The 27,981-nt window shown below is 39.6% G+C and overlaps 1 protein-coding gene and 1 pseudogene across 1 annotated transcript; one reads left to right on the plus strand and one right to left on the minus strand.

Moving 5' to 3' along the window:
• Positions 1-1,637: 1,637 nt before the first annotated feature.
• Positions 1,638-17,824, plus strand: LOC149838491 (phosphatidylinositol 4-kinase gamma 5-like). The gene is made up of 2 exons (XM_090006624.1): positions 1,638-1,960; positions 15,213-17,824. The coding sequence occupies exon 2, from the start codon at positions 15,518-15,520 to the stop codon at positions 17,456-17,458; it is 1,941 nt and encodes a 646-aa protein (XP_089862750.1). The 5' UTR covers positions 1,638-1,960; positions 15,213-15,517; the 3' UTR covers positions 17,459-17,824.
• A 4,369-nt stretch (positions 17,825-22,193) lies between these two features.
• On the minus strand, positions 22,194-22,595 carry LOC149838492 (L-type lectin-domain containing receptor kinase SIT2 pseudogene; annotated as a pseudogene).
• Positions 22,596-27,981: the final 5,386 nt, after the last annotated feature.

Consider the following 27,981-nt stretch of genomic DNA (forward strand, 5'->3'; position numbering starts at 1 on the left):
GCAATCTACCAAGTCAAATCGATTCAATGTACCTCTTTTGCTTGAGTATTGGATCTGTAGTAGGTTCCACATCTGATCCGACTTCTGACTGAGGATCCACTGATCTCTTGGTCTTGTGCAATCAGGGTGCACCCTAAAATGAAAAGGAATTTGGGAATTGCAGAGGGCATTTTAGACCTTCTACAGCAAGAGTACGGAAGGCAGAACAGATGCCATATGATTGCACAAATATTTGAGCATTAGCATCTGATCACCCTCCGTCTTGAGGACAGGCCTGTCAGTTGTGGGGCCCAAGGCTCGATGGAGGGCGATCAGGTCTTAATGCACAAATTTTGTGCCAGGTGATTGCACCTGATCGGGACTCTGACGGTGCGGGGTGAGGAGATTCGGCTGACACACAGGACGCCGGATGATTTTGTATAAAGAAACTCCGACAATTGGCCTTTTTTTAACTAGTCAGATTCTTTTAATTTATTTATTTTTTTATTCTATTGGATAACGCCCACAGGCGTCTGACGCCGCCACGTGTGGGAGGCCATTGACATGATGCTGGACAAAGGTGACCTTCCGTTGACGCGAAAACTTATGTTGAACCCGACCCGGACCGGGCAGTCTTCATGGATCGAGCCCACCCTAAAAGACCCGACGCTGCAGTAGGGCTATTTGATTCCTCCACCTAGCCGATCTTTGGACATCCACCGGGGTTTAGTATTTCCAACCTGATCAGGTCAGCGGTTCCTCCAATGCCGTGTTCATCGCATGAGCAGCATCTGAGGAACCTTAATACTGTCAAGAATATCTCACTGATCTGATCCGAGATCCAAAATAGTGGGCATATAGTTTGACCTATTTGGATCCTAGCCTTAACATGATTTGTAGAAATTCGATAAAAAATTGACACTAATGGATCAACATCACCACCAAGCTGGGTCGGAGGATCCGCTAATTGTTCGACCAACCTCACGACCCGGACTCCTGTGGCCCGAAGCAAATCCCAATTCTAGAAAGTCAAAGGTCCACAGATGTAATCTCCCCTCCCGAACTCACTAGGGCGACCCATCTTAGAATATGATAACTTGATTCTGGGCCGACTAAGATAACCCCGTTACCTTATTTGCCTTTCATGACCAGTACAGGGCTTCGGATATGGTGAGGTCAGATCCCATCTCCTATGTAATAAGCATAACCAGATTTGGATTTGATACATAAACGGTTCACGATGTAAATTTATACGTAAAGCCCAATTAGGATCCGCCGTTTCAGATAATATGGTCCTAAAGAGTCTTATCGATTGATATCCGAACCAAACCCGATTCGCTTACACATCTAATTAATACAAGGGGTATTTTAGACGTTTATGTTGATGGACTAAACCGTCTCTCGTCAACGGCAGTGGAGACACAACGTTCGGGCCCCACAACAGGACGCCTTTCCCAATCATCGGCGGCCACGTCACATCGGACCGTATGGTCAGGGCTCCTGATGATCGGACGATAGAAAGCCTGTCGAGGTGGGATCCGACGGAGGAATGCCCGGGTTTCTAGAGGCTTCGACGGAGGAATGCCCAGGTTAAGTGAAGGGGGGAACCCGGTCAGTTAACCGCGGTTAATTTTTAACCACAGAGGCCCCCGCTTTCCGTCGCGTTAAGATCTTGTGTGAGAGAGAGAGAGAGAGAGCGAGCGAGAGCGAGCGAAGGCGAGGATCTCCTTTTTCTCCTCTCCTCCTTCCCCCTCCCCCCTTTGGGTTTGTTTGCAGACTGAAGGGTTCTCCCTTCTCTCTGTTTTCCTTCTTCCCCTCTTCACAGAGAGAGAGAGAGTTTGACGGTCGATCGGTCTGGAATTGGATTTCCGGCCATCGATCTCAGATCTCCGGCGAGATCGACGGCGGAAGGGATGAAGAGTTAGCGAACTAAGGTTTGCTTAAGTTCTGAGCTTAGAATTGGTGGAGATTTCTTGCAGGAGTACGTAAGGGATTTCTGTGACCTTGCTTTTTGTTGTTTGAGTATGAGATTTTGTAGATCGGAAGTGTTATTCTTTCTTTCTCCTGACGGAATTGCTTTCTTTTTTTTCTTGGACTGTTTCGTGATGGCCGATACTTGTGTATTTATGTAGTTAGCTTCTGCGAGATCAAGATCTCGAGAGATCTCTCTGTTTTTTTATTCTGGATCTCGTGATGCTTATTTTCCGGTCCAAGCGGGTGAGCATTTTTACATTTTAGTGAAAATTTCTGGAATTTCTTGTCGACACCGGTAGGAAATGGGGGGAAATGCGCGAGTTCAATCTTGTAATAGTTTGAAGTGGATCGGATGGGTATTTTGCTTTTATGTTTTTCCTTTTCAAATAGTTTCGGAAATTGAGTAGGTTTTGAGGAGGAGTGGATTTATAAGTCCTGTATTTTCAGCGGTGTGGAGAGCTAGGATTTTGGATAAATTTGTTTGATTTTACTGGGTCGAGTTACTCCGACTTAGGGTCCAGCATCAAAATTTCGGTCTGCTTCTACTTCTTTTCTCACCATAATTTGTTCAGTTTCCGTGAGATTTGAGTTGAAATAGTGTAGAATTGTGCAAATAATAGTGGACATGCGATTGAGTTCAGAGGAAGATGCATAACTCTCTGTCCTTTTGTAATTCTGTTGTTGCATTAAGTCTTTCTGTAGGCTTCAGATGGATTATTTCCTTGGAGTCTAAACAGCAGAAGTTTTCCGTTCAGAATCATAAGGTACCACATGCATGGTCAAAAGAGCAGAGTGATTTCTTTATTTTCTCTGCCTTTGTACTAGTGGATTCTTAGATTTGGATGCACTTTTAATTCTTTGGAAGCAGCAGTTCTTGATGTTCTTAAAGGTGGATGCATGCACAACGTTCTTCAAGCCAATAAAATGGCCTTTTTTTCCCGATCTAGCAGTATAATGGTAGGGTTCTACTTTGAACGAACTTGTTAGTTTGAGTTCATTAAAGAAGTATGTATTCCCTGAATTATTAAAGGGAAAGGAAATCACTGGGTTTTTGGAAATGAAGACATGATTTTTTCTGGTCTGTCACTTGTTCTTGAGTTGACACGAAAATCTTATGGGACTTTGTTTAGCCCAACTGGAATTTCTGATATTATTGTTTGGAGTTCTGTGGATTTAAAGGAATTTCGTAAATCTTCTACTGCTCTGGCATTCCTTTTCTGGGTTCTATATTGATTTGATAGATTTTCTTCATTTATCTTGGAATTTATGAAAAAAGTATTTGAAGTTATTGCAAAACGCTGAAATCTACACAGGATCATAGAAAGGGATACAGAGTTATATATGTCTCTTTTGTCGTGCATTGAAATTTGAACATCGTAATACTGTTGAAGTTCTTCATAATCATGAATTCTTCCTCTGGTAACTGCTCTGGCAGGATAGCCGGTTCAGTTCAGAAGTGGTTTGACTGTTCTGTTAAGTTAATTTTTGACTTGTGCTTTGGTGTAACACTCTTGTGTATAAGATCTTGGAGCCAGATTGGAGTGAAAACTATTTGCTTCATGGTTGCATTGGATTTTTCCCTGGTGCATGGTTGATTCTTAATACATATCTTTTGTGGAAATGTCTTTTTTTAGCAAGAAAGGCAAGATTAGAGTTTGAATAGGGAAGCTACTTTTATCATTATAGTTTTTTCCTGTTTAAGATGGATGGTCCTAATGATGTTATCTTTTTGTAGTCAAATATGCACATCATACCATATACTTCTGTCCTCTTGCAATCATACACCTATGTATGCAAAACTTAAATTTTCATTCTTTGCTTCACATGTGATTTCATTTAATGGAATTATGTTTATCTACATAGAAATTTGTGGAAGCTTTGTTAATATTTATTCCTCTTCTTTTTCTTATTTTAGTTTCTGGGTTCTTGGATATGATTAAAGCTGTCGAAGGTCGGTTGACATTGCTTTTGTTTGAGTATTTTTGTACTGTCTAGGGTAGGATGGCACTGTTGTTTGAGTTTCTTTAGACTTTCTAGGATGTTTGCAGAAATACAAGATCTGTTGGATGTTTTTCCTTTTACCTCAAATACAAATTGCATGCGTTATGGTTTTGAATGAAGTTCACTGGAGGTTTACTGACTTGTATTTAGTCGAGGTGTTATTTGAATTACTATCTTGGGTACTTCAAGGTACTTAAAATTTCCCATTCTACTCATTTTGATGCTGGCACACTTTCTAGATAATAATTGAGGTGTTACTCCAACTTGCCAAAATAAAAAATTAACTCTATCAATAACAACGTCCTTGCAACTAAAATAAACAATAGATGGGGCTAGGTCGTCGCCCAGAAGCGACGCGTCACATCGGCGCCCGGGTGTGGTGTCAAATAAGCAAGGGTTCCCTCACTTTGTTGGACGGGTGGGGGTAAAGAAGTTAGTCCAAGACCATAAAATTAGGTTAGCCACTTGGAACATAGGGTCTTTAACTGGTAAGTTGGTAGAGTTAGTAGATGTTATGTGTAGGAGAAAGATTGATATTTTATGTCTTCAAGAGACCAAATGGGTAGGTGAGAAAGCTAAAGTGATAGAACCTTGGGGATATAAGATTTGGTATACAGGGATAAATAGGAATAAGAATGGAGTAGGGATTGTTATGAGTCGTCAGTTTATAGATAATGTAGTTGAGGTCCGTAGGAAGGGTGATAGAATTTTACTTATTAAATTAGTATTAGGTACGGATATTATTAATATTATTAGTGTTTATGCACCTCAAGTAGGTTTAGATGATTCCATTAAGCATCAATTTTGGGAAGATTTAGATGGAGTAGTACAAGGGATATCTTATGGAGAAAAGCTTTTCATCGGCGGTGACCTTAATGGACATGTAGGCATTAGTAGGGATGGATTTGAGAGTATCCATGGAGGCTATGGTATAGGAGAAAGAAATGAAAGTGGAGAAAGGATTTTAGATTTTTGTTTGTCCTATGATATGATCTTAGCAAACACTTGGTTTAGGAAAAGGGAGTCTCACCTAGTAACATTTAAAAGTGGGGTTAATACTAGTCAGATAGATTTTTTCCTACTTAGAAAGAGAGATAGGGCTTGTTGCATCGATTGTAAGGTTATACCGGGAGAAAGTGTAGCTACACAACATAGAGTCTTAATTTTAGATCTTAGAATTAGACAATGCCGCAAAAGGGATAGACATAGGATAGATCCTAGAATTAAGTGGTGGGCACCGAAAGGAGCTAAACAAGGAATGTTTGTAGAGCAGGTAGTTAAGGAAGTTGATTGGTGTCTCGAGGAGGATTCAGAATCAATGTGGAATAAGATAGCGGGTGGCATGAGAAAAATGACTAAGGAGGTATTGGGTGAGTCTAAAGGCGGTGCACCACTAGGTAAGAATACATCATGGTGGAACGAGGATGTCAAATTAGCTATTAAGGTTAAAAGAGAGTGTTATAGAAATCTAAGTAAGAGTCGTGATAATGAGAATTTGGAAAAGTATATGATAGCAAAGAAGGAAGCTAAAAAAGTTGTTCGAAAAAAGTTGTTCGAAAAAAGTTGTTCGAAACGCGAGGGCTAAGGTATATAAGGAGGTTTATGACAAGTTGGATACCAAAGAAGGCGAGAAGGATATTTATAGGCTTGCAAAGATGAGAGATAGGAAATCGAAGGATTTGGGTATGGTTAGATGTATCAAAGATGAAACACAAAGGGTTTTAGTCAAAGATGAGGAGATTAAGGAGAGATGGAAAGATTATTTTGAAAAGCTATTTAATGATAGTCATGCTCAAGATCTTGAAGACTTCTCCATTCCTTTTCATGAGATAAATCATGACTTCATGCGCAAGATTCAAAAGAAAGAAATTGCAGAGGCTTTGAAGAAAATGAAATCAAGAAGGGCAGTTGGCCCAGATGGTATACCTATCGAGGCTTGGAAATGCTTGGGAGAGAAAGGTTTAGAATGATTGACAAATCTTTTTAACTTGATTTGGCGAACAAATAAGATGCCTAATGAGTGGAGTAAGAGTACTTTGGTGCCTTTATATAAGAATAAGGGTGATATACAAGATTGCACAAACTATCGTGGTATAAAACTCATGAGTCATACTATGAAACTTTGGGAGAGGGTGATTGAGTCTAGGTTGAGGAAGGTTGTCATGATATCGGAGAATCAATTTGGTTTTATGCCTGGAAGATCAACTATGGAAGCTATACATCTTCTTAGACAACTTATTGAAAGATATAGAGAGAGGAACAAAGATTTGCATATGGTTTTTATTGATTTAGAGAAGGCATACGATAGAGTACCTGGGGACGTTCTCTGGTGGACAATGATGAAGAAAGGTGTTTCTCTCAAGTACATTAGTATAATTAAAGATATGTATGAAGGAGTAGTAACCAATGTCCGCACTTGTGGAGGGGTGACAACCAATTTTCCGATAACGGTTGGGTTACATCAAGGATCTGCTTTAAGCCCTTTCCTATTTGCGATAGTGATGGATGAACTTACGAGATCAATTCAAGAAAATGTACCGTGGTGTATGTTGTTTGCTGATGATATTGTTTTGATTGATGAGTCTAGAGCTGAGGTTAATGCTAAGTTAGAATTATGGAGACAGACATTGGAAGCTAGAGGTTTTAAGTTGAGTAAGAGTAAGACTGAATATATGGAATGTCGGTTTAGTAAGCAACGAAGTAGTGATGGGAGTGTAGTGAAGCTTGGTGAGCAAGAAATACCGGTGAATGATTATTTCAAATATTTGGGATCCATCATTCAAAAGTATGGAGAAATTGATGGAGATGTAAATCATAGGATAAAGGTTGGGTGGATGAAATAGAAAAGTGCAACTGGAGTGCTGTGCGATCGTAGAATGCCATTGCGGTTGAAGGGAAAGTTTTATAGGACGACTATTAGACCCGCTTTACTATATGGTACGGAATGTTGGGTTGCCAAGAGACATCATATTCAAAAAATGAGTGTAGCTGAGATGCGGATGCTTAGATGGATGTGTGGAAATACAATAAAAGATAAGATTCGGAACGAGGAGATACGTAAGAAGGTAGGTGTTGCACCCATTGAAAATAAGATGCGAGAGAATTGTTTACGGTGGTTTGTGTAATGAAAAAGAGGCAGAAGCACCAATAGAGCAAATGTCACTCTTAAAGAGTGACCACTAAAGCCAAGAACACAATCACCAAATGTGCACACACAAAAACTCTCAAATATGGAAATGACTTAAAGTCATAAGTTGGATATTGAAGAAGAGAAGAGAGAGGGGTATAAAACCCATACATAAGAAGGAGAACACCTCCTCTATTTATAGAGGAGGGAGGCTCTAAGGAAGAGACTACAAGGGGGCTCCCTTGTAGTCGTTGGGAGCTCCAACGGTCAGAAATATGACCGTTGGGGCCCCAACGACTACAAGAGTGGGGCCCCTTGTGGTCATCCTAAAAGGAAAAAATAAAAAGATAAAAAGTAAAAAGCAAAAAGGGAAAAAAGATAAAAAAGAAAAAGAAAAGTACATTGACAGAATTACAATAATACCCCTATCGGGTATTTCAATAAAATAGAATATGTATATATATATATATATATTTTAACACGCCCCCTCAAACTTTATGGGGAGAAGACTGAAAGTTTGCTAAGGAGAAACATGAATCGTGGAGTTGGGAGCGCCTTGGTGAAGAAGTCCGCTTGTTGATGCTCTGAAGTAACATATGTAATGAGATAGTCCCTCTGAGGTATTCGTCTCGAACATAATGGCAGTCCATTTCAATATGCTTGGTCCGCTCATGAAAGGTGTGATTACTAGCAATGTAAATCGCACTTTTGTTGTCACAGCAGAGCTTGGTGGGAGTAGAAATGGGGACGCCCATGTCAGCAAGGAGACTTCTGAGCCATACGATTTCCATAGTTGTCATTGCCATGGCCCGATATTCAGCTTCAGTGGATGACAGTGAAACCTTCTGCTGATTCTTGCATCTCCACGAAATGAGGGATTCACCTAAAAAAATACACAGACCCGTTATTGAGATACGATCATTGGGATTTCCTCTCCAGTCAGCATCAGTAAAAGCAGTTAAGTCAAGAGAGGAGGAAGAGGATAAGAAGAGTCCTTTGGATATAGTATTTTTGATATATCTGACAATTCTCAATACGACTGCCATATGAACCGAAGTAGGTGCATGCTGAAACTGGCTTACTGCATGAACCGCATGAGCAATATCTGGACGTGTGATGGATAGATAGGTGAGAGATCCAATTAATTGACGGTAGGGGGTTGCATCCTCAAGAAGAACACCATCTTCAAGTCTCAGTTTTGCATTAATGACTTCAGGAGTCTCAACTTTCTTTTCATCAGATATTCCTGATTTGGCACAAATTTCTGCAGCTAATTTCATCTGAGATAAGATGTATCCTCGCGGGGAATAAGCCACTTCAATCCCTAAAAAATATCTCAAATAACCAAGGTCAGCCATATCAAAAGTTTCTTTTAACATGGACTTTACATTATTTACTCCCTTTTTGTCATTCCCAGTAATGATCATATCATCAACATACAACAGAAGCATAATAATGGAGTCACCTGTCCTTTTAACAAAAAGAGCAGTGTCAGTATAACAAGAAGAAAAACCTAAATTTATTAATACATTACTAAACCTATCATACCAAGCTTTAGGGGCTTGCTTAAGACCATATAAGGCCTTTTTTAATTTCAAGATTTTTTCATTTAAATCCATACCCGGAGGCGGTTCTATATACACTTCTTCATTTAAATTACCATTCAAAAATGCATTTTTGACATCTAGTTGAAAGATTGGCCATTTTTTAACTGCGGCTATAGCAATAAGAGCTCGAACACTAGTCATTCGAGCAACGGGGGCAAAAGTTTCATCATAATCTACCCTATACTCTTGGGCATATCCCTTGGCTACCAACCTAGCCTTATATCTTTCCAATGAACCATCACTCTTAGTTTTCACTTTAAAAACCCATCTACATCCAATGGGTTTCTTGCCATTGGGAGGATCAATGATTTCCCAAGTTTGTGCCTTTTTAAGAGCATTAAGTTCAAGTTGCATAGCATCATTCCAATGAGCATATTGCTTAGCATCATTGTAATGAGATGGTTCATGAAAAGAGTGAAGGGCAAGTAGACATGCTCGAAAATTAGGCGAAAAAGAGTCATAAGAAACAAATCTATTTGGTATTTTAGAAATCCGATTTGACCTTTGAGAAGTCTCTTCGATGGACTCATTTTGGGAAAATCTTTCAAGGGCACAATGAGGATTCCTTTCATTCCTTCTAGAGTAGACTTGTATTGGTCTTGAAACATTTTCTTCTAGGTTTTGATCATCGCTTGGATGTTCAACAAGATCTTCACTAAGAGATTCATTAGAATCAATATGATCATCTTTAGGCAATAAGTCAAATAAGAATGAATAATCAATATTTTCATTTGGTTGGTGCGAAAAACCACTTTCCTCTTCAAGAAATGTGACATCTTTAGAGATATAAAGCTTGTTTTTAAGTATGTCAAAACATCGATATCCTTTTTGTTTTTCGCCATATCCCAAAAAAATGCATTCAATAGCCCTAGGGGAAAGTTTATCATTCTTGTGGGTTAAAACAAAACATTTACATCCAAAAATTCTTAGTCTTTTATAATCGGGAGACATATTGTAAAGTTTTTCAAATGGAGAAAGATTTTTCAAAGAGGACGAAGGAGTTCTATTGATAAGATATGAAGAGGTTAGAACCGCTTCGGCCCAAAAAGATTTTGGAATGTTTTTTGAGATTAACAATGTTCTTGTAGTCTCTATTATGTGCCTATGCTTTCTTTCCGCAAGGCCATTTTGTTGCGGAGTGTTGGGGCAAGAACGTTGGTGACAAATTCCATTTTCTTTTAAATAGGTTTGAAAATCATTGGACATATATTCGCCTCCCGAATCGGATCTAAGAATAGATAGATTTCCCAAAAATTGGTTTTTGACCATTGCATGAAATTCTTTAAAGAAGGAAAAAACTTCGGATTTACGACTTAGGAAGTAAATCCATGTGAATCTAGTAAAATCATCAATAAATACAACGTAATACGAAAAACCACCTTTAGACAAAATAGGGGAAGGTCCCCACACATCGGAATGGATAAGTTCAAATGGCCGAGTGGTAAAGTAACTTCTTTGTGGAAATGGAATAGCTTTAGATTTCCCAAAAATGCAATCTTTACAAGGCATGTGATTGTCTTTACAAGTATTGTTCAAAAACGGAAAAAGAGACATTTTTACAAAATTTGGATGGCCAAGTCTCTCATGCCATATTCCAATACTTTTGTCTTTTACAAGATTGCACGATGGCTTAGATGAAAGAGTCAAAAAATCCATGAAATAGAGGTCACCCCTTCTATGGCCTTGCCCAATCAGCTTCCCTGACTGGAGATCCTGCACGGTGCAATCCTTGGGTGAGAAAGAGACTTGGCATCCATGATCGGTAATTTGAGATACGGAAAAAAGGTTTAAATTTATTTTAGGAACGATTCTTACTTTAGGAACAAAAAAATTCTTAAAATTAAGAGATCCAATACTTTCAATTCTTAATGATGTACCATCGGCCGTTGAAACACAAGAAGATATAGGTTCAAAAAAAATATTTGAAAGAGAATTTTTATGAGGTGTCATATGAAAAGAAGCACCGGAGTCTAGTATCCACATACCTGGAGGAGATGAAGAGTAGGCAATGGCGGCCCCGGATGTTGAAGGAGAAGCCTTGAGTAGATGTTGGAGAACTTCAGAGATGTGATTTAGAGTTTCTTTGATATCTCCTTCTTTGGTGCTTTCTTCCTTCTTTGGAGAATCTTCTCCAACCGCGGCAACTTTTCCTTTAAGCTTTGGGCAAACGGGTCTTATGTGCCCCGGTTCATTACAATAATGGCATATAATCCCCTTTCTAGGTCCATAGTTATTTTTGTTAAAGTGGGGAGGTCTATATGCTTTAACATTTGATTCGGGCCTAGTAACGGCCAAAACATTATCACTCTTAATGCTCAAACCAAGCCGAGTTTCTTCTTGACATATCTCGGCAAGGGCATCTTCAATAGGTAGGGCTTTACTTCTATGGAGAAGAGATGCCCTTGTTCAAATTCCGGGCGAAGTCCATGAAGGAATTGAAAAAAGTGCTCCTTTTCAATTTGTTCTCTTCTTAGCTCAATATCTTGTGGGGCAACCCACTTAGGCTCAAGAAGAGCAAGCTCATCCCAAAGGGGGGTTAGAGAGCTAAAATAGTCCCGGACACTCATGTCCATTTGTTTGGTAGAACGGATTTTCTCTTGACAAAAAAATTGTCGAGCAAGATCCTTTTGGGTATACATACCCTTAAGGAAAAACCAAGCTTCATTGGCCCTTCTAAATTTGGCAATATTAGCACAATTTTTAAGATCTACATTGTTCATAAACCATGCCAAAATTTTGGCATGGTTACTTTCCCAATCCTCAATTTTGGATTGATGATCATTAATGGCTTTGATGCGCTCATCGCCATCTAAAGCCTTCTCAATCTCATTTTCAATTTTGGTGAGAACAAGAGAGGGTTCAGGAGTAGTTCCCATAACAAAACCCCAAAGTTTCTTACCTCTTAGGTGATTTTCCATAGCGGAGGCCCACATGAGGTAGTTGGACCCATTTAGCTTAAAAGAGAGCTCCACTTTAGAGTCACGTTCCATCGGCACTAAATATTCTTCTTTTCTTCAAAAAAACTTTGAGAGGCACGCATTCCAAGATGACAAGAGAGAAACCCAATCACCAACCGAGCTCTGATACCATGTAATGAAAAGAGGCGGAAGCACCAATAGAGCAAATGTCACTCTTAAAGAGTGACCACTAAAGCCAAGAACACAATCACCAAATGTGCACACACAAAAACTCTCAAATATGGAAATGACTTAAAGTCATAAGTTGGATATTGAAGAAGAGAAGAGAGAGGGGTATAAAACCCATACATAAGAAGGAGAACACCTCCTCTATTTATAGAGGAGGGAGGCTCTAAGGAAGAGACTACAAGGGGGCTCCCTTGTAGTCGTTGGGAGCTCCAACGGTCAGAAATATGACCGTTGGGGCCCCAACGACTACAAGAGTGGGGCCCTTTGTGGTCATCCTAAAAGGAAAAAATAAAAAGATAAAAAGTAAAAAGCAAAAAGGAAAAAGGGAAAAAAGATAAAAAAGAAAAAGAAAAGTACATTGACAGAATTACAATAATACCCCTATCAGGTATTTCAATAAAATAGAATATGTATATATATACATATATGTATACATATACTTGTATATATACGAATGTATATATATATATATATATATATATATATATATATATATATATATATATATATATATTTTAACAGTTTGGACATATTCGGCGAAGGCCTAATGATGCTCCAGTTAGAAGGTTGGAGAAATGAGAAAATATATTAGTTAAAAGAGGTCGGGGTAGGCCTAGGAAGACTTGGATGGGGATGATAGGAAAGGATATGAATGCTTTGAACCTCACCGAGGACATGGTATTGGATAGAAATGATTGGAGGAAAAGGATTCATGTGGAAGACCCAAAATGAATTTCTTTTTTGGTTCATATCGCTGACCCCAATTGTTTTGGGATGAAGGCGTAGTTGTTGTTGTTGTATGGGGAATTTCTTTGAAATTTCAAGCACTCACTTAAGTTTTATCCTTTCCCCAAAAATTCACCTAAGCTTGCGAATTCTTGAACTACAACCAAGCTTTCCCTTGGTTAACCACAAGCAGATTTTGGCATGGGTTTGTCGAGCTAGTCATTAACATCCATTCATATGTCTTGTTTACTGCTACCAATTTCTTAATCTGTCACTCATCCAATCAGCCAAAAATTGAAAACATGGATAAGGAAAGAAATCTTTTTCGTATTCTGTTTATGTATCTAGTACAAACATGGAATTCTTCGTAGAATAGAAGTTTTTGCTTACCATGTGTTTGCTAATGCTAACTTATAGGCATCCCACAAATTCTGCCAAACAAGCATAGGTGCACTTTCAACTTCTTATAACTTAACAATTCCCATCTATGGATTTAAAAGAAGATGATTCAATCAAACCCAGTAACAATACATGAATTTTGGAACCTAAAGAGTTGAAATGCAAGACTCAGACTTTCAACAATTGGCCAATTTCCTTACAAGTATCTCATTGAACCAAGTACGCATATTAGACAAAAAAAGTATCAAGATCTGATCCTGTTTTGATTCAAAAGGAGAAAGACATTTTGAAGCTAATTAAAAGAACCCCCCAAAAAAAAGTGACAAAAGAAGTAACCCAATGTGGATCCAAAAGCAATAAGAAGCAAGAAAACAAGGACATCTAAGGTAGGGTAGGTATCTTTGTATTGTAAAATGTCATATGGTACAATGCTTTACGACTTTTACGAGACTCCACAGTCAATACACACACACAAACACACATATATGTGTGTGTGTGTGGATCTTGGTTTTTTATTTTACAGTCACTTTTAAAAATTTTGTTGGATTATTTACGGTTCAATTTTCAACTTGGATTTTTTTGTTAATGGTTATTGTTCATAATGGCTTAAGTGTTGTTTGATTTACTCATTTAAGACAACAATCACTTTTAAATGTTTTATTTTGTGAATTCTGTACGCATGGACAGGCATGTATGTGTGTGTGCATTTTGATGGTCACATCCTTATGCTGTAGTTTTATGTCTTTTTTGTCATGACATGCATCTCAGCTTAAATGGCGCACCCATGTATGCCTTTGTAACATATAAAATCCAGGAAACAATGAGGTAAATGCACCTTCTACATTTGGTTGAACAGTGGAAATGTGCTTCTCATATATGCAAGAATAATTCATATGGTAAAAGAAACAGGATTCTCACTTCGGAGGGCACACAACCACAATTCACAATTATGGAAACAGCTTCCAATTCAGAATAGCACATTGAATGACGTTGGAAAACAACTATACTTGCCCGAATACAACCTACTGCTATGAGAGATCATCCTCATATTCCAGTGCGCTCAAGAAAAGGGACAAAAAAGGAGGCATATACCCACAGCCTTCCTTCAAAAAGAGCATGTGCCACACCAGTTACCATGCCTGCATTTATGTTGCACAAGGAAAACTTAAGTTACATTAACAAAACATAGATGTTATCGTGATTCTAAGCAATAAAATGATGTGTTTGTATGAGTTCGATTGAGAAGTTTCAATGCAATCGATTGGATTTGTAAAAAGAGTTATGCTTTGCGATTCCATAATCCCAATTTTTCGATGCAAATCATGAAAATGTGGAGGCAGAAGTGCCCTAAACTCGGAATATTAATGAATTTGTTCATCTGTTTGTGATTGTCATAATTAGGGCTTGTAGTAGATCCACGGATACCAATACTGGTAGCTAGGTAATATCTTTGGTGCAATTTCTTCGCTTGGGAGACGTAAAGACAAATTGTGTTGCTATGGAAGTGCAGGGAGTTCATGGGATAGGCTTATAAAAAATGAATGGTTCCAAAACAGAAAAAAAAATGCAAATTGCAATAAAATGAATGTGATCATAAATTAAAATTTTTAGACATACATTTTCTAAAGCCTTTCAAATTTGAAACAGTATGCTGAATTAATGCAGATATTGTTTGTGACACTCAAGGGAACTATTTTATGGTTTTGCAGTGAGTGCAAAGCAAATTAGCAGGTTTGTCCTTTGCTATTAATTCTAGTTTTCAAACAATTGTTATGTGTGGATTTATTAAATTCCTCTGTTGATTTGGTTGCAGAAATAAGTGAAAGAAAATTAGTGGTTAAATCATGTGTACAACGAGTAGGAAATTTATTAAATTAACTTCTCAATCAAAGTTAATTTTGAACCGAGCACATTTTGTCAGGTTTGTAACTTTAATTGCGTAATCAAATTCTGATCACCGGGGAAGACCCTTTCTCTTTTCCTCCTTGAATTCATGTAGAATTTGTTTTATTCAGTAATCAATAATTACAGCTTTATTTGGTTATTATTTTGATCATATAAGGCTATCTCTTTTGTCAACTTCTTGTCAATATTTTTCTTAGGTTACATGTAGTTTTGTGCCTGTATGGTTCATCATTTATGGTTCTTTAGGTTTCCTAATTATAACAGTTCAGAATAATTGGCTATTCTTCTCTATATTTTGTTCCTGTCTTTCTTTCTCAGTTTTCTAACATGCACAAAAACATCTTACAGGCTTTACAGCCATTCCATCTGATGTATTTTCGAGGGTAGAAAGGGAACTTTTAAGTGACATGGTGAATGAAATGGCTTCTGCAATGTAGAAATTCTTCAATTCTATTTGGATATCTATTCTGATATCGTGGTGGTTTGGGCCTGAGGATAGCAAGTGCCAATTTTCCATAACTGCTTCATGATCATTACTGCAACTATCCATCTTTCCCTCTTTGAAGCAGGGTCGACATTGGAGTTCGGCACCTGCTGGGGGGAAAAGTTTTTCATCACCTGCCTTCTTGTAGGCAATCTTCTGTCTTCTGTCCATGTCTCCTAATTTGGATAGCCCTGTCCAGACTCAAATGGCTGTTGCAGTCTTTAATAGTGCTCTCAGCAGTGAATACCATGCTAATCAGAGAATGGCAGGGACTGTTGGAAGAAGGCGTGTATTTGTTCAGACAGACACTGGGCGTGTTCTGGGGATTGAATTGGATAGGGGCGACAATGTCCACACTGTGAAGAGAAAGATGCAGCTAGCTCTCCATGTGCCGACAGAAGAGAGCTGTCTCACTTTTGGGGATCTTGTGCTGAAGAATGACCTTAGTGCTGTAAGAAATGATTCTGCTCTGCGCTTGACGAAGAATGTCATGCACAGGAGCTCTTCTACTCCCTGTTTGTCACCTACCAGCAAGGATCTGCAACACAGAGACCGTAGTGGTCCAATTGAGGTATTATGCTACTCTGATAAATGTTCCAGAACAAAACAACTGGTTAAGGATGTTGTCAATGCAATCAAAAGCGGTTTAGATCCAATTCCTGTCCACAGTGGCCTCGGTGGTGCTTACTATTTCAGAAACACTAATGGAGAAAGTGTTGCCATTGTGAAACCAACTGATGAAGAACCCTTTGCTCCTAATAACCCAAAAGGTTTTGTGGGTAAAGCTCTTGGTCAGCCAGGTTTGAAGAGGTCTGTGAGAGTGGGTGAGACTGGGATCAGAGAAGTTGCAGCTTATCTTCTTGATTATGATAACTTTGCAAATGTACCGCCTACTGTTCTTGCGAAGATCACTCATTCAGTTTTTTGCGTCAATGAAGGTGTTAGCAGTAACAGAACCCGAAACAGGAATCAAGTTAGCAAGATTGCTTCTTTGCAGCAGTTTATGCCCCATGATTTTGATGCAGGTGACCATGGGACATCCAGTTTCCCGGTTTCTGCTGTGCATAGGATCGGAATACTGGATATTCGAATTTTAAACACAGATAGACATTCAGGCAATCTACTGGTTAGGAAGCTTGATAGGGTTGGAAGGTTTGGTGAGGTGGAACTGATCCCAATTGACCATGGGATGTGTCTCCCTGAAGACTTGGAGGATCCATACTTTGAATGGCTGCACTGGCCTCAGGCATCAATTCCCTTCTCAGATGATGAGCTTGATTACATTGCAAAGCTTGATCCATTCAAGGATGCAGAGCTGCTCAAAGCGGAATTGCCAATGTTTCGGGAGGCATGCTTACGTGTACTGATTCTGTGTACCATTTTTCTTAAGGAAGCAGCAGGCTTTGGGCTCTGCCTTGCAGAGATAGGAGGAATGATGAGCCGTGAGTTTCATGGGTTGGAAGAGGAGCCTAGCGAGCTAGAGGTTGTCTGTATTGAAGCAATGAGGCTTGTGGCTGAGGAAGAATCATTCTCTGATGACCTGGAAGGAGAGGAGCTTGGCTCGGATCAATTTCAGTTCCATATTGACTGTGAGGAAGAGCTCAATCAGCCAAAACATTCGCAGGTTGATTATCAGAGCAAAGGATATATTGGCTCTAGTTTCATTCCTAACCTGAACTTTGAGTTCAAACATTTTCCTGCTTCAAGTTTTCTTTCTCCAAAGGGTGGAAATAGCAGAAGCCCTTTGTCCAAATTAGATGAGAGCTTGGAAGAGGAAGAAATGGACAATAGAGATGAAACAGCAGTGGTTTCTGCACCGAAAGAATACATCTGTAAACTTTCAAAATCGTTCAAAAGCATGGACATCACTGGTAAGTATCAACGCCATGGGGGCATTTGGGGAGATGGTTCTCTTGCTGGTGGGAACAGACGGAGTGCCGAGGAACAGGTCCAAGTTGGGGCAAGCTTTGTGAAACTACCAGACATGAGTTCGCATGAATGGGGGTCATTCCTGCACAAGTTCCAGGAGCTGTTGCAGGGTGCTTTTGAGGCAAGGAAAGGCATGAACATAAACCAGAGGCAGAGGCTGGGCACGTCCTGCCAATTTTGAGAGTTGGAAGAAGTCTGATGGTGTGTGTATAAAGAAACAAGTAATGGTTGAAGGCAGATTGCAGGTCTGGCTTGCTAGCTAGCTGTTTTCTAGTTTTAGTCGCAGAATGGAGTGTCATTAGGTGGAGTGTCATTAGGGTGTTTGTAGAAGGAAATGTGGATGCTTCTGCTGGTGTCCGTGGTGTAAATATTTTCTCACTTCATGTAAGAGGATGCATAAGTGTCAATTAAGTAGGTTTGAATAGGGATTCCTTTTCTTTTCTTTTCCTTTTTTTTTTCTTTTCTTCCTATGGCGACTGGCTAGGAGAAGAAAAAATCTTATGAATAAAACTATAAAAAAAGGAAAAAATTGTACAGTGGCAGAAAATATTGCAGTCCTGAGCTTTAGGACATGGACTTTTTAGAAATTGTATGGATTTGGGTTGCAATACTTGTTTGTTTATTGCGAGACAAAATATGGCATATGCTCTAGATTAAGTACAGCCTTTAACTACCAACAGGGGCTCCGCCAGTCTGGCAGGAGCAGTTAATGCATGTCACCTTGTGTTGGGATGTTGCAAGTTCGAACTCCATACGGTATAGTTGTATAATTGTTAGGGGGTGTAACCCCAGCTTTCTCTGTGGAAAAAAATTTACAGCTTTTAACTAATGTTTACTCTGGCTCATAGATCTTCTCTAGTTTGTGTGCATAATCCTGAGCGTTGGGTGTGTACTCTATCCTCTGCCCAACGAGTTATTGGTCTGATATTTTATTTTCAAATTGACTTGGTTATTCTTCCGTCCCAAATTTATTTGATCTTCAAATCGTCTTGCGAGTTAGCATTGTTGGCGTTAGTATGCTGTTAATTGTTCCTACTGTTCTTATTCTGTTATTTAACAGTTAAATACCTGTTTTAGGGCAATCCATTGTTCTATAAAGGGCCGACTCTGTTTCCAATTATTTATTGTTATGTTATCCCAATGGACATTGATGCCCCATTGCAACGGATTTTGGAAAATGACTAGCGGCAAGTGCTGCTCGGGATGGATATCCATGGTTGTGCTGCTGATTTCGGATATGTAGGGTTAGATTTACCCAAAAAAATTACAAAAGCACTTTTGATTATAACTATAGCTGACACGTGTCTGTGTGGAGAGAGAGAGAGAGAGAGAGAGAGAGAAAGAGAGAGAGAGAGAGCCGAAAAGCGATCAACGTTACTTAAAAGTGAAACTCAACAAAGCGTTGAGACCCACAAGCACAAACACAACAGCATAACATGAGAACACCAATAACACAAAACAGAACACTCATAGAGGACCACAAACATCTATATGAGGATCGGTTTGTGGCAGAGGCAGGACGGTTAAGGTTGAACAGGACATCCCGAAAAGTAGCATCATTTCTGACCATCCATATGAACCACCACACTGTAAACAACCAAACTCTCCAAATAATCCTCCACTTCTTTTCGCGTCTACTTATAGCAGGGCCGAGGATAAGATCTAACGCAAAGCAATCCTCCCGCACAACAACTGAGAGAGAGAGAGAGAGAGAGAGAGAGAGATTTGGTCACGGAGTCTGCCACCTTTGAAAATTATAGGTGCAAGTTGTTTTGATCCATTTGATTATGTTCAGCATGGAAATGATTCTTCACTCGTTTTTTTTTTTTACAATAAAACATAATTATGAGTGGAGAAAATATCATACATTGTAGGCTGTTGATTTTTGAAGCCTTGCCGATGTCATAGTCAGCCGATTTTCATTAAACAAGACATGTAGATCGCATCTGTGAGGATAGCTTAGCGAAAAACAAAAGTAGAAAAAAGAGATGTTTGTATTTCTTGACTATACAGATGTGATCTGTGTGCATGATTTTATATGGATAAGCTCTTGGAGCACTTAATCCCAACACATGTAGGTTTTTATGAGCTTTGAACAATCGAGAAACCAAAATCTTTGTAAGCATCGAGGTTTCAAGTATCGGGTTTTTTCATCCAAAAGATTCGGGTGACGATTCCTAGTAATGGTTCATGTTGAACAGATCTATGGGGTTAGAATTGCTTAATTTCCATTGTTCCTGCTTTCGGTAGCGTAGCTTATTATAAGTAGTTGCTAGAGGTAGTTTTCTCGTGATCTCTAACTCAAGATTACGCCACTCTCTGTCCTGACCCTTTCACTCATTTATTTATGAGAAAGTATTTGGTACCCTCTCGTGGGCAAGGAACTCCTTCGTTGGAACTTATATTGGGAGGTTGTTTTGACCAAATCTAACCCCATGGATGTGTTCATCATGATCAAAATAGTAGAAAATGACTCCTGAATCATATTTATACATCCCTGCCTCTGGTGGCAAACTAACTTTTTTTTTTTTGTACTTTTTTGTAACTGGGAATTCAGTGAAGCGGGAAGTCTTGGCCAAGGGATTCACGGGCATGACCCATTTTGAAACTGTTCACATCAAGGTACCACCTCCATCGCTTATTCATAGGAATCTCATCCCAAAATTTGAACATGGGACGTCTGAGAAATGCTTGGACAGTCGTACTCACTCACCCTTGACCAGGGGAACCGAGCTTGGGTGGGCCAATTCCACTTGTGTTGCATAATAGAAACAATGTGGTAGGCATTAATTAAGGGCCCATTTGTTTGGGTTGGGATCAGGTGATATTGAAAATCACCACCAATGGTTATTTTACCCGGACGAACTTGAGAAGTCCCTTCATCTTAGGACAAATCAAGCTGCCCCCTAGCCAAGGGTGCGAAGCCCGCTCTACATTACTTAACCATTCCCTTGTAGATTAAATAATAAGCAAATTAATAAAACTAATTGCAGGAGCACATAACTGGTATAAAGTTTTGAAGATTACCACATTGCACAAATACAAACATTTCTGCACTAAAGAAAAAGCAAAAACAGATATAGATAGCTAATCCAAATAAAACAATTAAGACTCTGCAACTTGTCCTAAGATGTTGGCAACACTTGTGTCAATGAAAATTTAAAATCCACTATAAGATCCATGCAAGTCCCTGGAGATGTGAAGAGTTCTCAAAGCATCAACTAGACTTTGAGTTATACTTATCAGAAGGATATTCTAGGACCAGTTGGTCAAAGCCTTGATCATCCTCCATGACCAGCTTCTCCGTTTGTTCAGCTCGTTTACTAGCCTACTTGACACACTTTTTAATTACAGATCGGACTCCCATCAGATAGGCAGAACTAGGAAAAAATAATAAAGGAAAAGATCAGTGGAAAAATATATGTTGAAAAAGGAAATTTGTAGTTGCAAATATGTTCTACAAATATTTTATATCATAAAGTGTACATGTTGAAGAGTTTAGCGTGCAGGCGATAAGACTAGAGTTCATATCCTATTGCTTACAACTTTGAAGCTACGTATTTATTTTAGAAATAACCTGGTTCGAGCTCAACTTAGCAAAAAACTGAAATAGATACGAGAAGTGATGCTTGAAGTGGAAGCGGGAAAGCGAGTACTAAAAAAGTAGTATGAAGCGAGAAGTTGGGATACGGTTGTGAATCGATTATGCAAGCGCACAAGTATAAAACCAACATGCGAACTTGTTATAAAAAAAATTATTATTATTTAGTATGAAAAAGAAAGAAGGTTATGGAGAAGCAAGTGAAAAGTGACAAGGGAAAGGAAAACGTTAAAAGAAGCTAAAGAGAATCGATTTAAAAAATGAGGAGAAAGAGGGCTTCCCACTAACGAGAATCGAGTTTCCCAAAGCTTGCTCTTGATAAAGCGAGGAGTTTCCCGCTTCCCAAGTGAGTTTATGAGGAAACGATCTTCCCAATGTAGCAAGAAGCTTCCATTAACTATGGTTTTGAGTTCAATTCTATTAGTTTTAGCTTTGAAAAGATGTATCTTTCCATCTCAAGCCCGGACAGCTCGGTTGGGCACGCTACAAGAACAAGCTGAGTTTGTATACCCTTTGTTTGGTTCGTTCTGCTCATTTACCAGCCTTAAATACAGAAGATCCGATGGGATTATCCCTCCCAACTCCGGGATTCTGCTACAGCCTCAGAGGGGATGTTGTTGCCCAGAGAGTGGATCAGGTCAGGGGTACCCCTGACGGTAATCCGTTACATCTCTGTTGCTAGAAAGGAAAATAGATCCATCAAAGAAGCAAGCCTAGCGTTTGACGAGATGCCTGAAAGAGTTGTGGTGCATGGAGCTACCATGATATCAGTTTTTGTGATATGAAGTTTGCAAATGTAATGCCTTATTTGGTCACCTTGATAACCTTCTTTCTTCCTGCTCTCATCTTCGTAATTTGAGATTGGGTGAACACATTCATAGTCATATTACTGTGAATGACATTAGATTGGACACTCGCAAAGGTAAACAACGTGTTTCTTATACTTATGAATCGTAATCATAATCAAAATGCATCACATAGCCATTTCGTCGATGCAATCATCATCATTTTCGCAACTACTGATAATTAACAACTGCTTTATTTAAACAAACATTAGGAAAAAATAAGAAAAATTAATACATGCAGACATCTTTTCGAGTTTTAACGCTGAACTTCTAAATAAAGTAAGACCTTTCATAATTTACATTGAAATATGAGTACTCCTGTATCAGAATCTGTTCTACATCTAATGGTAAGGTTCAGGATCTTGCTTGAGTTGCACCGCGTTGGTTCCAAATGTTGAAGTGCTCAGAGCTGTACAAGCTCAGCCTGAATCCAGTTGACTTCTATGAGTGACTTCAAGGCTTTCTCAAACTTAAGCGCCAGAGTTTGATGAGACCTTCTCGGAAGATGGATAGGCTAAGACAAGCTGGTCGAAGCCTTCATCATCCTCCATGATCAAATTCTCAACAGCATACTCTTCTAAAGACACATCCCCATTCAGAAACTGAACCACCTGCCTCATGCTAGGCCTGGCCTCAGGTGCTGCCTGCGAGCAGAGCACACCAAGCTTGAGCACCAGCCCCGCCTCTTCCCCTGCGTATCTCAGACCCATCCTCTCATCCATTGCCTTCAGTATCCGTCCACTCTTCCAGCATATAAGCACCCAGTCCACCAGGACGATATCTTCACCTGGTTGCTGTAAATCAATAGGTCTCCTGCCACAGAAAACTTCAAGAAGCAATGCACCAAAGGAGAAGACGTCAGAGCAAGGCATGGCCTTACCGGTGCGCTAGAGCTCCAGCACCATATACCCCAGCGTGCCCACAACACGAGTTTAATGAGAAGCAGATCTATTATCCTTAGCAGAATGGAAAGCATCTCTACTGTGATGAACAAGGAAAGCCTCAATAGAAATCTGCTGTGATGAACAGGGAAAGCATCAGAATGAAAATCTGCATACACGTTATGGTTACTGTGATGAACAGAATGGAAACCTGCATACACGGATTACACGTTATCTTAAGCAAATCAAAGAAAATGGAAATGAAGATAAAGATGTGCAAAATCAAGAATATTATGAACATGGCAGGAAACATAAAAAAAAACCATCAAGTATTGGCAAGAGGAGAAGAATACTAAAATTGATCCCTAGGAGGAAAATTCAAAAATGTACAAAAGCATAGATTATGTATTGAACAAGTAGTGATTTTTCTCTCTCGTGGATGTAGGCCCTCACCGACTGAACCACGTAATTTCCTTTGTCTCTTTTTCTTTTTCTCTTCCCGCTTTATGGTATCAGAACACTTGTAAGTGAAAGTCGAGTTTCACTTTACTATTCATCAATGCCTGCATCAAATGTGTCGGGTTCATCTTCCATCTCGATTTACCTGTACCCAGCATCCTTGAATGTCTCGAACATCATCTCTTTGAAGCTCAGCCATTCAAATTTTCTCCTCTGGCAGATGCAGGTCCTGGCTCTTGTTGAAAGCCAGGACATGTAGGGATTTCTCACTGGTGAAACCCCCATGCCAAAACTGGCGATGATAGAGAATCCGACAGAAATGGGGATGCTCGGAAAGAAGTCCCCGTTTTTGTGGCCTGGCATAAGTCTGACAGGTTGTTGAAGGTATGGATCACAAATACGTTGTCGGAAAGCTTACTTGAAATTGTCTTCAGACTTGCAAAGCAGGTTATATGTTCTCCCCCCCCCCCCGAACAGGGCCGGTACTGAGATCTCATGTTCGGGGGTTCCAAATAGCGCCACGTATAAGATCCAGACCCCGATGACTGTCCGCATCATACTGCATCGTAATTTGGTGCCGCAACAAAGACTTAAGTACCCTTTACCGCCATTCGCTTCATCTTTCTCGAACGGACATAAATGCCCTCCTTCTAGAAAACTGAACCGTCGGTTCGTGAAAAGGACAAAACTGCCCTCCATCGTTATCGCACCAAAACGTTCTGCAGAGTTTGCGTATGTAGCAAGCGTTATGTTGTAGGATTCAAATAGTTCAAAACAATCCATTCTCGCTCTAAGCACTCTATCGGAGTTTCTTTGCTTTCATCTGGAGTCGTCGGAGCATCCTTTCCCTTTGTTCCAGAGCATCGGTTTCCGTCTTACGCGCAGGCGCAACATAATAACCACCTTCTGTTGCGTATTAGTTGTTACTGTTGCTTACTCTACAGTTGGAATATCCAAATTCCCATCGTTTCGGTGAGTTTCGTGTAAGGTTTCTTTCTTCAATCTGAAGCTTGCTTCTTATACAACGATTTGTTTCTTATGAACCCAAATATTCCAACGATTTCTAATCGTGATGATCGTGTAATGTGTTGTGCAGGTTATCAATGTTTGCTCCTCATCACATTAGAGATACCCCGTCGTTCTATGGGTTGTCTATTAGAGAAGTGATCCGCCAGTCCCATCTATCTAAGGTTTTTGAAAGATACCAAAATATACTTAAGATTGAGAACGATGAAGACAGAGAAAAAGCCTTGGAATCGTATTATGCGGAGGATTATTCATCAGATATCGAGGTTGCGGACCAAAGGAAGAACTCTGAATAACGAAAGATGCAGAACAAGGATGACGAATTGAAGGCAAAGCAAAGAAATATTGCCGAGAATATAAATAGAAGGCGGAGGATTAACGCACGGGAGAGAGAAAAGATGAAGAAGAATGCAGAGGAGTTTCAAAGTTATGTTAGCAATTTAGTGGATGAAACTGCGGCACAATGTAAGAGAAGAGACTTGGAGCGCAGTGCAATGTTTAACAAGGCATGGCTACTGAAGAAGGAGGAGGAGAGGCGAAGGCAAATGAATAAGGAGGAAGAAGAGAAGGAACAAAATATTCCTCAGTATGAGGAAGAAAAGGAAAGGCGAATGAGGGAGAAGGAGTTTGAGGAAGCTAAGGAAATTCAAAGGCAGGAGAAGGAGAACGAGGAAAAGAAGGAAAGGCAACGGAAGAAGAAGGAGGAGGAGGAAGAAAAGGAAAGAGAAAGGAAGAAGCAGGAGGAAGAATTGCAGGAAAGAAGGAAACAAGAACTGGAAGAGAAAAAAAGGCGGCGGAAGGAGAAGGAGGAGAAAGAAAAGGAAAGGGAAAGGAAGAAGCAGAAGGAGGAAGTGCAGTAAAGGGAAATGAAGAAGCAGAATGAAGAGGCGAAAATGGAGAGAGAAAGGAAGCAGAAGGATGAGGAGAAAAAGGTGAGAGAAAGGAAGGAGGAGGAGGCGAAAAAGGAGAGAGAAAGGATGTAGGAGAAGAAAATGGAGAGAGAAAGGAAGCAGAAGGAGGAGAAAAGGGAGAGAGAAAGGAAGCAGAAGAAGGAGGAGGATAATAGGGAGAGAGAAAGGAAGCAGAGGAAGGAGAAGGAGAAAAGGGAGAGAGAAATGAAGGAGAAGAAGTTGGAGGAGAATAGGGAGAGAGAAAGGAAGCAAAAGAAGGAGGATGAGAAAAGGGAGAGAGAAAGGAAAGAGAAAGAGGATGAGAAAAGGAAGGATGGAGAAGGAGGGCGAGAGAAAGGCATGCGATGGTGGAGCCGGTAGAGATGAAGATTGAAAGGCAATTGGAGGCAGTGGACCCACCAAAATGTCCCAGGTTGAATGGAGAACAGGAGAAAATAGCAACCAAGGTAAATATATACATTCTGTCTATGAAGATTTAATAACATGTTTAGCGATTTTGGTATAGTGATTACTGTGTTAGGTATTAATATATATAGCAATTACTGTGATAGTCTGTCTGCAACCAATATTATTTATAGCGGTTAGTAGAATAGTATTTATAAGTACAAATGAAACTAATTTACAATTGGTAGGAATAATATGTTATTTTGTGTTACAGGGAGTTCACAGGAGAAGTAGAACACCAGGTGAAAAGCTCGAAGGTCGGTGTCAATGGCCTGTAGTTCTGTCGTGGTATGGTCAGCTGAGTGCATATCAGAAGGACCGATTACGAAATATGCACTTCGGTGGCCTTTTGGACCAGCAATATTTTGAAACTTGCTGGAATACCATGACCCACCTGGTAAATAAATGGAATGATAAGACGAACACATTCCAGTTTGATTCTTTTGAGATCACCATGACTCTAGAAGATGTGACGAGGATCACTGGCCTTAAGTGAGATGGCAGTGCTGTCCTGTTACGGCATTCAAACTATAACACAAGGGAGAAATGCACGTCAATGTATTTTTGGTGGAATAAATTCCACATCAATGAAAGTCTCATTTTTTCGTAATAAATGGGAAGACCACTCCGCTACTTATGTATCTGAAATAGCTGACCAAGAGTTGCGCGGCTTCCTTCTATATTTTTTTGGTCTTACATTATTTTCCGATTGTTCTGGTTCGAGAATAAGTTCCATGTGGCTGCAGTACCTGGCAGACTTAGACGAAGTCGACGACTATGCATGGGGTGCCGCTATGCTCGCACACTTGTACAATCAACTCCACCGTGCGAGTAACAGTACGAAAACAATTGGTGGATTTTGGCCATTTGTTCAGGTATTTGTTGATTACATGCTTAGTAATTGTAGAACAATCTCATTGCAAGTTGTGATGTTACTAATAATATTGTTTTGGTTAGGCCTGGGCGTTGGAACATATTATCCCATTGCGTCCACGTTGTGGCCCTCCGATTTGTGGTTTTCCAAAAATCGGTCGCTGGGCTAGAATAAACGTCGCAGTTTATAATGCTAAGTCCATTTTAGATGGGCTGCAACTAAACGAGGTAAACGTTCTAAAATTGTTTACAATCGCGTCAGCATTTACCATTGAGTATTATAAATCGTTGTAATGTTCAACATTCTTAAGTATCCATCGCTGCAGGATTGTCTTCCGTAGTACATATCGTTGTTGCCATATCATGCGTAAATAAATTTTAATATATTTGTCATTCGTTGTTAAAAAGAATTACCAATGTACAGGTTTTGTGGAGACCTTATAGAGATGGGGAGGACGATGATGAAGACGTTGTTGCGGAGGCTGCTAGATTGTCTGACCACGATTTGTGGCTATTCTGCAATTTTGAAGCCGAGTTGCAGCAAGGTAGTCGAGTTCTTCTACAATCTGGCTTGGGGCAGTCTATCTCAAATAAGCCTTTGGAAGTGAGAAAGAAGATGAATAGTGGTGGGGGCAGGAACGTGAATTGGCCCGATCGCTACAAGGACAAATTATTAAATTGGAACTCAGGTGGTTTCCCTGTCGTATCGTATGATCATGAAGGACGACAATTTGATCCCTTCTATTTCGAAAGGTATTGGGAACCAATGCGGCAAAATCTGAAGATTGAAAAAATTGTGAACCCATGCCTCCCAACTGCCCCTTCTCATGTTGCAGCCCAGCCTCTACAACCAAAACGTCGTCTCTCTCCGGTTACTACGACTAGTCCCTCAGTAACAAAGCGCGAGGAAGAGTGAACACTTGCACTAAAAAAAAACATTGTCTCTGCCGCAAGGTTCAAAGTTATGGAGAGGGAGAATAAGAAATTAAGGGCAGAAGTAAGCACTATGGGGATTCAATTGAACTCAGTGGTAGAGATGATGACAAGTTTTCTTAATAAAGGTCTCGCAACGAAGATGCCACACAGGATAGACAATGCACAAATAAAAAGTGAGAGACAAGTCTATGATATTTCATCTGATTCGTCAAGTGCCTCAGAATAAATCGTAGATTTTCATTTTTATCACACTAGGTTTTTGTTGTAGTTGTATAATGAGTTGTAGTAACGTGACATTCTTTTATTGTTTAATTCTTTATTATTACATCTTTTCGTCTGTGGATCTCGGTAATAAATAAACTTTAATCGAAAATAGATGTTTGTTCAAAAATCGTGGCATTGTCTAACCTCTTTGGCATCGCTAAGATATATCATTTTTGTTTAGCAATCGTTGTATTTGTCTCCGCCTCGATAGAATATCGCAATAAGGATTGGCGATGTAAGCCGTGAACAATAATTTAACAAGTTCTGACGGCGTAAATGATAACAATCAATAGCGATAAGAAAAATGTTTGTTGTTAAAAAACCGCTGAGGAAAGTACGTTGCATGAATATATCGATGTATCCATATACGATAATCAATAGAATAATCGTGAAAGATTATTCATATCTGAAAGCTTGTTATAATGTGACCGACAAATGACAGGGTTTTAATTATTTAAAAGTGA

The sequence above is a fragment of the Nuphar pumila genome, chromosome 5 (genome assembly GCF_984573655.1).
Source record: "Nuphar pumila chromosome 5, dmNupPumi1.hap1.1, whole genome shotgun sequence".
Lineage (NCBI taxonomy): Eukaryota > Viridiplantae > Streptophyta > Magnoliopsida > Nymphaeales > Nymphaeaceae > Nuphar > Nuphar pumila.

Excerpts from the sequence above, each read along its gene's own strand:
- LOC149838491 (XM_090006624.1), top strand. The coding sequence starts at position 15,518 with ATGTCTCCTAATTTGGATAGCCCTGTCCAGACTCAAATGGCTGTTGCA.